We start from the raw sequence: 13,228 nt of genomic DNA on the forward strand, positions 1-13,228 counted from the left end.
CTTCTCTGTCCTCTGGCATCTTTCCTCTGGTAAGCCATAGCAAAAGAGAAAAAACCCCACCCCAAAGCCTTTGTAAAATAAAAAAAATCCCTGTATTTTGTCAGGACTTCCAGCTTCCCTTCTGCTCTCTTTGGCTCAACCAGCAGTTAAAATCATGCTACAATAGCTTAAAGAAATATTGCTTCAATTTTAGCTAACATTTCAATTTCTTCCACTATTTTTCCTAGCTGTGTGAAAACACACTTGGATTAATTATCTAGCCAAGGGTTTTGCTTAAGTTTTATTTGCCCCCCTTTTCTTTTTTCAACTGTTCACCTTCTTTTCCCTTCTTCTAACACAGTCTTCCTGAAATAAATACAATCCCACCATCAGTCAGTTGGAGAGGAGCTATGAACTGTATCCTTCACACAAGTTGTAAACTGGGTAAGTTTGCCCAGCCATGCCTGGGAGGCTCATGACATAGGCTCTGTCCCCAGTGAAGTCTGCAAAGCCATCATCCTGTCATTACAAGCACACAGAGTTCCTTACTAGGCAATCCAATTTTAAAAAATATTTAATGTTCTCTCTTCAGCAGCCTTATTTTACCACCCAGGGAGAGACATCCCCACTCCATCCCGATGCTTAGTCCACACGTGAGGTATGCAGCTCTAAACCTTTCATATTCCTAAGGCTTGTGGATTTTAGCCATTTAATCACAAGGGTTTTTTTGTTAATGTTATCCAAAGTAACTAATGATCCTAGTTTCTTATACGAAATATATGTCAAAGCTGAATTAAAATGACAAGGGCAAGATAAAGACAAATTATATCAATATGGAAAGGGCTTTCTCCTACAGAATCTGGTTCAAGGTCAGAATCTCAAGGGCTCCACTGGTGAACATCCTTTCACAGTCCCAGCAGATGGGACTTAGCCCTTCAGCAAGCATATGTCAAAGTTCTACCTGAGTCATCAGAGTGTTGTGGGAAAACCCGGCTACCAACAGGGCTCTGGAGCAAAGAGCTGTGTCTGTCAGCATCTGGGGTTACTGATACAATGCTGCTACACACGCCTCGCTGATCACAGTTACACTCAAAACAAGATGCTTTTCATCATTTATACCTCAGGCATAGCTCTTGCCTATTGGTACCTTTTTGCTCAGTCACCATGCTTTTTGTGGATGCTGTCGGACAATCTCTGAACAAGAAGAATGGTCAGGCAGGAGGGCAAAAGGCCCCTTTCATACAGAATAGAAGATTTACATGTAGCCAGACCGTGTTCCATGTGAACAGGGCCATAACTGCACTACCCTGAAACCTTTACTATCATGCGGTATCTTCAGCTTTGTGCTTCTTTCAGGACACAAGCTATTGGCTATGATCTGACTTGAGACATGATGATAACTGAGTTCACTCACACTACAGAGGTATTAGCCCATCATGAGAACTGGTCTGAATTGTATCATTTCAAAGCCAGCCAACCGAGTTTGCAGTTGCTTCTGTGGCATCCCAGTGCTACCAGCATCTCAAATGCAGTGTTTGAATGCAAGAGATCATCTCACCTATTATGCATATATTGGCTAACATTCAAGCTGTTGAGTAGTAACAGTCCTCATAGGTCCTCCTATATGAGTTTCTGACTTAGTCACTGTCATCCAGAAAGTGATAAAACTACATTTATGAGTAATACATAAAATTCAAACGAGACCTTTATTTACATTAGGTTTTCAAGCGCTGGGCGTTGCAACATACATAACAAAATTTCATACTACATTTTTTATAGGAAATCAGGTTGAAAAGCTGATCTACAGAATCAATTTGTCAAAACTGGCTAAGCAGAAAATGTGTCAGCTCGGTTTTAGAGTACTCTGTCAATTTTACACCATCTGCTATTGTTCAGAGTATTCCTGATGTCGTGGTTATAAAAACAGAGCACTCATGCAGGTTAATTTACAGTGAACTCTCCTAGTAAATTTTACATTCTTCACTTGTTCAGAAGAGTAGGTCAATACTCTCCACATTGCCTCACAAACCAATTACGGATCCAAATAGGGAGAAAACTAGACCCATCAGGAGATTTTTAACAGAAAAAAACCCTGGATTTAGCAAGACAAGGAGTCAGAACTTTAATTCTGTGACAAACTGAATTATAATCTCTCATTCTGTAGAAAACAAGTTGTACTGTAAAGATTAATCAAGTTCTTTTACCCCATATTAACATTATGCAGCAACCAATGTAAGTGTCTAGGTAAACAGAAACTTTGTGAAATGTTTTGCTGCAAAGCTGACTTCAGTAATGCACGCAAATGATATAAAGTCATCAACTCTGCTCACTGCCAGAAATAAAAAAAATGGCTTCAGGAGCAAAAAGCACATGATCCATACTGTGCTCAAGCACTAGTCAACAAAATCTATTAAACTACACAGGGGTGAAAAAAAAAAAAATCAAAGCAGCTTTGTTATCTTACTTGTGACACCTTACTTAAATCTCAGGCATTATTTCTTTATATCAGCATAAATATGTAGCCTTCTACACCTTTTATGATGTGGTTACAGACACAAAATTGTTATAGTAGAAAGCAAGAGCTAGTTCAAGGAATTTCAGACTTTGAAATCAGCAAGATACAAAGCTAAAATTCGTATGTTCCTTTTCAAGTTATGAATACTTTCACTAAAACATAAATATTTTAACATATATTAATTTTTTCTGACATTCAAAATTGTAAAGTCAATATGGCAGAATTATTGTTAAAAGCACATATTTACAAATATTCATTTTTCCATACATAAAGTATTTGGCATAATTATAACAATCTTACTGCATACACAACTGTTTGCTTCTTTTTCACATAATGGTACACTCCTTATTAAAATTTACCAATTATGTACAAAAATACTTGAACATTTATTATAGAAAACCTCTATAACTACCATCAACAGCTTGTAACTGCTGAAGGTTTAATTGAGAGAATATAAAAAGTGGTCACTTTCTTCCAGTTAAACTATCAACAAATCAAACACAGCTAAAATCAACATGAGCTTCCCAACAAAAGAGGGAGAATATTTTTAACAGCATGATTTAAAATGCAGTTCACACATCTGTTCCCAAGCACATGTTAAACAGTCAGTAAAAGAATGAGGATACAAAAAATACATACAGAAGGTGCTTTTTTTTTCCCCCCTCCACATTCCTACGGCTTAGCATTAGCTTTCCAGAGCTCTTCAGATGCCAGTCACTAAAATACAACCTAAAGGTCAAACACCATTCTCCTACAATGAAGATGATGGTGATGAACTCAAGCTAAAAATCAAACCCAATACCTGACTCCACTGATATGTACATATCCAAAGAGCTATTCAGAATTTTTGCTAGGTTTTTACACAATTATTAATGACCTTTGCAATTAGCTTCTGAAATTTATTGATCAATAACCAGTAATTTGTATTTTTTAAGGTTTGTTCATTTAGTGTATTGCCTTGGTACTAGTCAGTACTGATTCTTGTACGCAAGGTAATGAACAATTCATTTGTACCCATTTGATACACAGATTGTATGTTAGGGTGAACTTTCAAAAACAGCAGAGAGCCTCCACTAGCAAACTGCTAGCTTTTTAAAAACCAAAACAACAAAAACCCCACATTAACTGGAAGAATAAAAGTAATTGCACCTCAAAAAGAAAAGGATGCGCCAGGTACAGTAATACACTAATGGCACAAAACCTTATCAACATTCACCAGAACGGTGCTGTACGCTGAATGAATTGCAGGTATTTTTCCATCTTAAAAATAACATAAACCAAGTGTGTGTTTCAGAAATTCCAAACCACATTCTTACAACAGTTCTCTGCAGTATAACTTGCATTATATCTCCATTTTGCCACAGACATTTAAAATGAGCAACCTGTTCATTGGATATGAGAAACAACCTTCAGCCTACTTGCAGAAACATCCTAGTCTACAGACTACTTTGTTAGAAAGCGTGCATTTATCTCTAGTAGTAAAGATCCAGTCAGTATATTCTGCATTTTGTAAGAAGCATTCAGCTAACTCACATGAGAGTTGTAGGGTTTTAGATTTAATTTTTTAAATAAAAATAAAGTACAAATAAAAGCATTTATCAATATTCACCACCATGAAATTAAAAAAAAAATCCTCTCATTCATGCTTCCTATAATATCTGGCAACCTAAATTAGTAATTTCATTTCAAATGTGCAACATAATATTAATAAGCATTTCAAAAATTACTCAAAAAAAAAGGTGGGTGAAATATTAAAGTGCCTAACTAAAAGCATTTTACCATTTTTAAAAAATATTATTTCTTAAATGGTAAAGAATTGGTTGCAATTAAATATAAAAGTGGCTTCTCATAGCTGAGAGACTTTGCGGGGCAGAGGCCTGGGCCGGGGAACCTGCTCAGTCCTCCTGTTGCTGTTTTCCAGATTGTTTGGCCGGACCAGCTGTGGCTTGGGCGGCAGCGCCGGCGGGTCTGCGGTGGGTGGGATGGAGAGGCTGTGAGGTAGAGGAACAGGGCGTTTCAAAGTCCGCTCGTACACGCTGTAAGGCGGCGGGGTTTTACTTTCTTTTCTCACAGGCTCCTCAGAAACACTGTAGCTTGGGACAGTCACTGCTGGTTCGCTGCCTTGGCTTTCAAAGCCTGACGTCTCTGATGTGCTACATCGGCTGAGCGAAGAGATGCCGCTGCTGTAACTCCCCGACAGCACCGGGGAGTTGGATATCAGCCCCGAGGAATGATACTCCACTGGAGACGGTGTGAATGACTGCACAGACCCCTGCTCGAAAGAAAGGGCAGAAGAAGAATTTCCCTGGAGTAAATGAGGGAGAGTGTCTCTGTGCTCAGACTGAAAACTTAAACGAGATACAGTGCACAGATTCTGAGGCTTGATAAACGTAAACATTGCGTCCCTGCTTAATTAAGATCCAGTAAGTAACCTACAAAAAATTCATTTCAAGAGTGCCTAGGTACACATTAAACAGTGCTCATGCCAGTAATTCATGTAAGTGGAAGTAAAACTGTATTTAAATGTTATCTTACTATCATAATACCCTGGAAAAATCTGGAAGCCTTTAAAATGAACCCTCGGTTTTCCTGGCTCTAAGTGAAAGGCACAGCACCGTACAGGCATACCTGGTGGTGTCCTGCCCCCTAACGCCAAAGCACAGGACTCGCACCCCAGTCACTACTTCAGTCTCTCATGTTCCAAACTCATTTTCCAAAGCTTTCCTCACAGTTTTAGTGCACCGTCATGCAACGAAAAGTGCATTTACATCGTGGCATCATTTCCAAGTGTGTCATAATACCAACGTCGGAGGTGAAGGATGGAGCAGATGCCAGGCTAATGGCCGCTGCTGGACACCAGCCCCAGTTGGCTCATGGCTCCTGTTACTATTCCGGGGCAGCAGCAGAAAGGCAGGAGGTGAGGCATCACTGCTGCTGCAGGCGGCATTTTGAACCGCAGTTGCTCCACACATCCTCTCCCCCATCTCCCAGGCGTTCCCTGGACACACCATGCAGCTGCTCACACAAAACACCACTGCGGGCCCCAAGGGACAAGGGTCCAATGGAGGGCAAAGGTTGCAAATGGCTGCACCAGCGGCTGCGCAGGTTTGCAGGGGAAGGTGAGGGACGGGGAGCTGATGGCCTGCATGGCAACAACAGTGCTGACAAAGAATAAAAGGCAGGAACAGTAAAGCCCTACCTAAAAACATTTAGCAGTCCTATTCTAGTGAAGCAATTTCAGCTGAAAACTGTAAAAGGTTAGACCGTACTTTGCAAGTTGAGAAGTTTTTGCAACATATCTAATTTTGACTGGAGTCATCTGAGACAATCTAGGCTTCATGGCCTCAAGCACAGGCTAAAATCAGAGGGAGAAATCACAAAGACAAATTTCTCACCCCAATTCTTGTGGTTGGCGCTCAACTGCTCAGCCTGAGGTGAGAGTGTGAGCCATGCAACAAAGGGTGAGGAGGAGAGGAAAAGGAGAAGTGGGGGGGGGTGGGGGTGCATGAGCTGGCTGCACTGACTTTATGCTGTTGAGATAATTTTAGTTATCCATCTAGGACTGGATCCACCGTGCACTGAAAGCAATGGAAAAAATCTTCATTTACATCAGTGGGTTTTTGTACTAAGATGGCCTTCTCTGGCAGCACATAACAGTTGGAACAAAGCTAAAAACTGAGCCCTGTATATGGCTAGGGAAGAGCAGAGCAAGTTTTATTTAATGCTCAGTACACGTTAAAGACATTTCAGACATTGTGAGGAGCCTGTTTAACTACTCGTTTCAGGTTCCATTCCTCTGCATGTGAGGAGGCTGCAGCTGCACTCCTACCCCCACAAATGCCCAGGGTCAAGGTTTTCAAATAAATGATGTAATTGGTTCAAGTTCCAAGAATGCCTGACACTTGGATTAAGTGACCATAGTTAAGATTTAGGACGTTTGCTTTTGTCATTCAGAACAAGAGCAAATATGTGTAAACCCTGCCTGCTTCAATTTAGGAGCTGAGCAGGGGTAAGCACTTGATTCCTGACAGCAGTGCAGACTGCTTGTACCAGTAGTGAGTAACAGTCTGGACACGGAAACAGTCTGGAAATTCATGGATACTTGAAGTATTCTGGGCCAGCATTCCTCTTCCAGGCAGCAATCCAGACTTTGGCTGTAAAATGCTTAAATTCTATCCTGACCTTTAGAAAAAAATGTTAGGACAAGCTTCAAACATCCCTAAGAATCATCAGTACCGAGTCCATTCAGGAAAAAAGGAAGAGTCGCTCACCTTTTACACAAGATGCTAATGCTCTGAAGAGCTTCCTAATAAGCAGTTAGGGCAAAATCTGGGATCGGTGCTCACTGCAGCAGAAGGTATACTATGGTAATAGGACTACAGGGCATTCTGATGGCCAACACAATCGCTCCGTGTTGAACCTGGACCACTGTGCAGCCAGAGGTAGAAATGTTATAGGTTCATAGGATGAAAAATGGGAGAATGACTGTGGACTTGTGATTAGGGATCTCAAGGAGAAAGGCATTTTGAGGTGCCAGTTCCCTTCTCCTCAGGAGATGTGCACCTCTGCAGCATTAGTTAGGCATTGGGTAGCTAAGGGACCACATCAGCAGGGCTGCCTCCCTCTGCCCTTGCACCTGAATACCTGAAGCACCAGCCATGCTTCTTTCTATTTCCTCCCCTTCCAGGTTGTTGACCCTCATATTTCTATCTGCAGAATTATCTCTGCTTCAGTGGGGTGTTAGAAGCTATCCCTGAGACTAATGCTGTGTAGTCTGCCAGTACCAGGGTTTGCCCGGAATATGTAGGCTGTGTTCATGTCCTCCGGTGCTGTGGAAGACACAGATTTCCTGATCAGGTTTTCCAACAAAAAGCTGTTGTGCAACAAGCAGGTACTGACACATTCAAGTATCTTGAAATAGAAATGAAGCCTGCTCAGTTTAGCCTGGATCTCAGATTGCTATGGGTGTTTAACTGACAGAGAAGACACAATGCTTATTCACAGCCTGTGCTTAATGTTTCCTACTGGCAGGCTTCAAACTACTTCCAACTTCTTACACGTCCTCCCTGGGTTTTCTTCAGAGGAAATGGATATCAAAATGACTGAAGCAGGGATTACTCTCTAACAGACCCTCTAATCCAACAGCTCTGGATGCTGGAGGAGTAAGAGGAATGGGTTGCACAACAGATTCTCCTCAGCTGGCATCTCCCCTTTTGTTGGAGACAGAATTCTGGACTAGGTGGACCATTGGGCACCTCTTACATTTATTTCTTACGCTCCCTTCTGTCCACTGACTCAAGTGAGCTTGACTATCCATGTAGGTAAGAAGCCTAATATTGAGAGGCAAAAGATTCAGAAGATTACATTTCTTGCCTGCAGCTTTGAAAATCTTCAGAACTGCTGTAATTGTTATGGCTACTTACTCTTGTGAACAGTTTTTGTATAGGCATATGACAATAAAAGGAAAACATAATATAATCCCAAATAATGTATATTAAATATATACTATCTACCCCACAACACATACGACCTGTCCCACAAAGACAATTCATTGCAATAAGACAGTACCTTCATTGGTGATCTGCCAGCAGGAGATGGGGAAACGGAGGCTATGTGTCTTGCTGGTGATGCTGCAAAGTCAGAAAGATATCAGTGTGCTCTTGGCATTACAGTCTTCACTAAGAAATCTTTTTAATTGGGTAGGAGATCATTCGATACACAAACATTATCTCTAGTTCCCTTTACGTACTTGCCCAATGGCTGTAAATAGTTTTAGAGGTTTTACTTTGTTCTCAGGATTATCTTGCAGTGCAATCAATGCAGTATAAGAAATTTCTGCATCCATCTTCTCTGACAAATTTTGTATCACTGTAAATTGCTTTACATCCTAGCAAATGATAACAAAATTCAAAAAAGTCAGTATAATAACTTTTCCCCTCCTCTTTTTGCTCTTAAGAAATGTATTATGTATTTGTATATCAAATAAGAAAAAACACCATCCATAAGTCATACATTTACCTGTAAATATACTGTAAACATGCCTGGACATACTTTGAGGCATAAGTGTAAAACACAAGTGTCTTCACTCCCTTAAGAACAATTATATTTATAGTATCACTTAAGCAGCCTTTCCTTTAAATGGAAATTAATATTTTGAAAGGCAAATTGGTTTTAGTAACAGAACTCATGTACTTCCATGACTGCTGTGCATTTTCTGGCCAATAAGATACTTTGTGGTTAATGACCATTTCTGGTTGCTAACCTCCAATTATCATAAGATCAAAAGATTAAATTTGATCATCCTCCCTAGTACCAGCATGAACTGTCTGAAACTACTCAGACATTAAGTGAAGGAGCAGAGTATTGGAAACAGAATGCTACAGAGAACATTAATGAGATGAAAATACCTGCGGAGGCAGTTCTACAGCCTTCCATGGAAGTAATCAAATAATAAATTATCCTGCCCAAGAAGTTAAACATTAATCAGAGTGGAAAGAATCTAAGCTCTCAAGTAAATAATTTTTTTGCTGGAGCTTAGCCTGAAATGTCCATTAACTCACCAGTCTGTGCAGGTCTTGGTGGTACAGGAGGAGATATAAGCTTTCCACTTTCTGATGTGTTTCTGGCTTCCTTCCCACTGTCCAGGCTCCAGCTGCTGGGAGTGGTGTTTACAGCTGGAAGAGAATGAAAAAGCTAGCATAGGCATCAACACTTCTAGCTCTCTGACTTGCCTTTATCCATGAGGGTAAAAATACAGAGTGAAAACGTTAAACAACTTAACAAGCATGCTTGAAAAGCTCTCATGATTACATCAGCATTTGAAAAGCTCTTAAATAATGGCTGTCAATCTCCTGGTTGACTGATGTATGCATCTGGAGCTCAGGTCAGTTTGACTGTATAGCAGTTGGGACCATCAACAACAGGAGCAGCTGAGATAGCACTCTGGTGCCCTGCAAATCCAGCCACAAAGGGAGATAAGCTTGAAGCCTGTTAATATAATCAGTTTAGCTGTGCACCAGACTCCTATTTAGAGGTTTCTAGTCAGAGGGGAAAAGACTATTCATAAACTGTTTCCATTAACTCATTTTATATATAGAAAGGACTAGAGAAAAGAACTCACCAAATTCCAAACAACCTCTCTCAGAAAGCTTTCCGTGCTAACAGTCTTTTGTTGCCTGCATAGGCTACAAATTCAGAATTGAATGAAGGTGGAAAGAAGGGCACAAAATGAAAGGAGTAAAAACTGGAAGAAATTAAAGGGGGGGGGGAATCAAATGAAGAAGTTATTGTGGACTGAGAAAATTTATATATGCAGTTTGTATCTATGGTCAAGGATCTCTGCTTGATCATGTAAATTGACTGTCACCTTGACATGAGTAAAATTGGCTGTTGTATTTGTCTGTTATTTATATTTATATTTATTTATGTTTATATTTATATTTATATCTATATTTATATTTGCTTCTTGTCTGCTTGTTTCATAGTTGTGAGTAGAGAACCACATGCAAGGACTCTGTGCTCATTTACAAAGATGAAGCAAAAAGCAAAGTATTGTTGCTAACTGATGGTATCAATTATTGCTATTACAGCAACACCAAGGGCTCTCAGGACTGCAATCCCACTATACCAGTATATACCAGACTTAATACAAAAAGTATAGTACAAATAATATTTCTTTCGTATCTATAACAATATTGTTAGAGTATAATTGCACATTAGTTGACTCTGAGAACAGTGCACAGAATAATCTATTTTCTGGAGGATCATTTTGCTTTTTTATTGCCAAAACATACTATATATTGTTTGCTTTTTATTGTAGGCTGTTACCTAGCAGTACGGTTTTGCCCTCATCCTAAAAACGACTTGGCACCAGACCTAGGTACTTCAAATGCCTGAATCTCTTGACAAGCCAATTTTTTCTTTTAAGTCATCCAGGCAGTCAGTTCTTTGGACTGCTAAAGTCTCCAGGAGAGAATATTTTATTTTAACAATTCTGTAATGTACTTGGCTGCATAGACCAGTGGAAAAGTTTTCCCATTTCCATGTTAAATCATTTCATATGTTTTTCAGCCCTGTGAAAAATTCCACACTTGAGCTTTCATAAAAACTTGGGACACAAAAGTACTTCTAAAAATCAGCTCTTATTGATGAAAATCTGATACCTGGTCAGTTCTTGTTACAGTATATTCTTAAAATATTTATTTTCAATACACCTGTGTTACAGTATCCTTTATGTTATCCTTTAAGGGCAGCATGTAATGAAGTGATGGAGCATATTATGGATGTGGAACGCATAATGAAATCGTAGCACAATAACTGCCAACAATACTGAACTTCCCCAGGTGCAAAATTCTAAAAGGCAATATTTTGTCTATGGAAATTCATAGGTTTTTCATTTACTCTAATTAAAAACAAACCCCCCCAAAACCCAACAAACCCCAAATTGATCTCTCCTCTTCCATCAAAGTGTAACCAAAAGCACAGTGACTTATATTTGGTAAAGAGGACTTGCAGGTACCAAACTTCAGGATTCTATTCATCTCTATAGCTTCTCTCTGCCCCAGTGTCCAGAAGTTCATCACCCCATATATCTCTCATGAGAAGCAGAAAGGACAGCTCTCACAGGCAGCCTGCTACAACCTGCTGCTCTATCACCCCTTCCTGCAAACTTCTGGGCCCTTCTGAGTGCAACACTCAGTTCAAATAAACACCATGTTCCCCCCTTTTTGGCAGTGTTTTGAAACTTAAGAGTGTTAGCCTAATTTAGTTAGTTAGAGTGTTTTGAAAGTAACAGTACATGCTCAAAAGAATTAGCATTCTAAGGAATATGGCAGATTAACTGTATTTTCATTGCTTCCAAGATTGGTATGCTGCAGCATTTCCACTCACCTTTGTCAGGGCCGGGCAGATTGGAATCACTTCGTGGCAAAGCACCGTCTCCAATATGATTAAACAGCATTCTCTGTAAATTGAGAACAGCATGGTTTATGCGTAGCTGCTGTTGTATTTCAGTAGCCTTTAAGAAAACGTATCTTTTTATTATTATCCCCACTACAGAGATCTATTTGGAGGTAGAATGATAAATACCACCTAAGAACATAAACAGTTTCATAAACATATGTGTATACAAATAGGGAGTAGACTAGTTTTCTGAAAACTTTACACAACTGGAATCAGAGGGAGGATTATTATGTACTGAGTTCCAGCAACTTCCAGCTCCCTAAAAAACAAATTAAGGCTCATTCCTCAAGTGGTATCTTGATAGATTACTAAACAAGTGCAGGGGTAGATGTGCAATAATTTCATTGCAGAATCAGGATCTGAAGAACGTGTAATGTTTGACAATATTCAAGATATGGCTGTTATCTTAGAAGAACATTGTGTATTATTTCCAACCCTGACTTCTTTGGTAGCAGTGTTCTTACTTCCCTTGTGGATAAGAGCTGCCACATAAAGTGTGTTTGTTGTTCCTTTTCTGAATACTCATTTAAAAAAAAAACCAAAACAGTAAATTTCTGAAACAATTTTAAAATTCCACTAGTTATTTCTTGCAGCAGCATTCAAGTAATCTGTGCGTTACTAGTTTATCTTGATAACAGATGTAAAGAGTGTACATTTAATCCTACAAGTAATTCAGATGTACTTTCCAAAGAAAATGAGAACAGATAAACTTTACTGTTTTTTCGTTGGGTTTTTGTTTTGTTTTTGTTTTTTTTTTCCCTAAAGTAAGGTCAGACAGTCAGTGAACTCCAAATCATATCAATTCTTGTATCTCTTTCCAGTGTTCACAGAAGACCATGCCGAGTCAGCGAGGCACTATGCTGTGGTTCCACAAGATGGCAAACCCAGCTGCAAAGTAATTGTCATTGATCTAACATGCTGCAGCTTCACGTTACAAAGTGAGGAATAAATATTTGGCCAATTCAATCTGACTTAAAACACTTCATAGACAGAATGCTTTGGTAGACTTTGAGCTACACTAGGTTTGCCTATCTATGCTGTACTAGAGTCATATTGCATCAGGTAATACCTGTTTTCCTGGAGTTACCATTAAACTGAGGTGGTGTAACTACATGTGTACTCTAATGTGACAGAAAATGTGATCATATGTTCCTGCCTGGTCTGGACTGAATGTTTGCTGCCTAGTGAGTCTGCAGTGCACTAGGATCTGGTGGGCAAGTGTTGAAGTCTGTTTTCTGTTGTGAAGGTAAAAAGCGAAGGCTGAAAAAGCAACTGAAACTGGAGGAGATAGAGACAAAAGCTGAATGAAATATAGAGAAACAAGGACATACTGAAACGATGAAATATAAAACCATATGGAAGAACAAGAGCAATCACAGGATGTTTAATGAAATGAAAAAAACCCCAAAAATGCGAAACCCAGAAGGTTCCATTAAGAAGAATAATAGTGCAAGAACTAAGGAGGGTTGTTGACCAGTCAATAGCAGCAGGCATTCCTCTTCAGAGTATGGGAAGAGCTGGAGAGACACTGTACAATTGCTCAGCCAGAGATCATAAAGCAAGCACAAATGGATGTTGACTGAAAACAGATGTGCATAGATAACCCTGAGCATCAATTTCAAATGAGGGAAGCAGATGCAGTACTGCTGTGGTCTTGTTCTGTGAAGTCTATCAAACTTCTTTAAATGAGGTAGCTATAGCCTGAAAGGACTTGATTTGGACTTGAAGTGCAGGAATTTCCCTGTGTATCTCATTTTTCTCATTTGAAAAACT

General features: G+C 39.6%; 1 protein-coding gene across 1 annotated transcript in view; it reads right to left on the reverse strand.

Annotated features, from left to right (window-relative positions):
- Positions 1 to 1,666: 1,666 nt before the first annotated feature.
- The window catches only part of DOCK4 (dedicator of cytokinesis 4), a 255,555-nt gene continuing 243,993 nt past the window's right edge, over positions 1,667 to 13,228 (reverse strand). The window contains exons 51-54 of the mRNA XM_074827524.1: positions 11,384 to 11,456; positions 9,055 to 9,168; positions 8,063 to 8,124; positions 1,667 to 4,766 (exon numbers count right to left, since the gene is read on the reverse strand). Coding sequence (XP_074683625.1) covers positions 4,341 to 4,766; positions 8,063 to 8,124; positions 9,055 to 9,168; positions 11,384 to 11,456 — 675 coding nt within the window. The 3' untranslated portion in view covers positions 1,667 to 4,340. The remainder of the gene's footprint in view (positions 4,767 to 8,062; positions 8,125 to 9,054; positions 9,169 to 11,383; positions 11,457 to 13,228) is intronic.

This window comes from Strix aluco, chromosome 5 (genome assembly GCF_031877795.1).
Source record: "Strix aluco isolate bStrAlu1 chromosome 5, bStrAlu1.hap1, whole genome shotgun sequence".
NCBI lineage: Eukaryota > Metazoa > Chordata > Aves > Strigiformes > Strigidae > Strix > Strix aluco.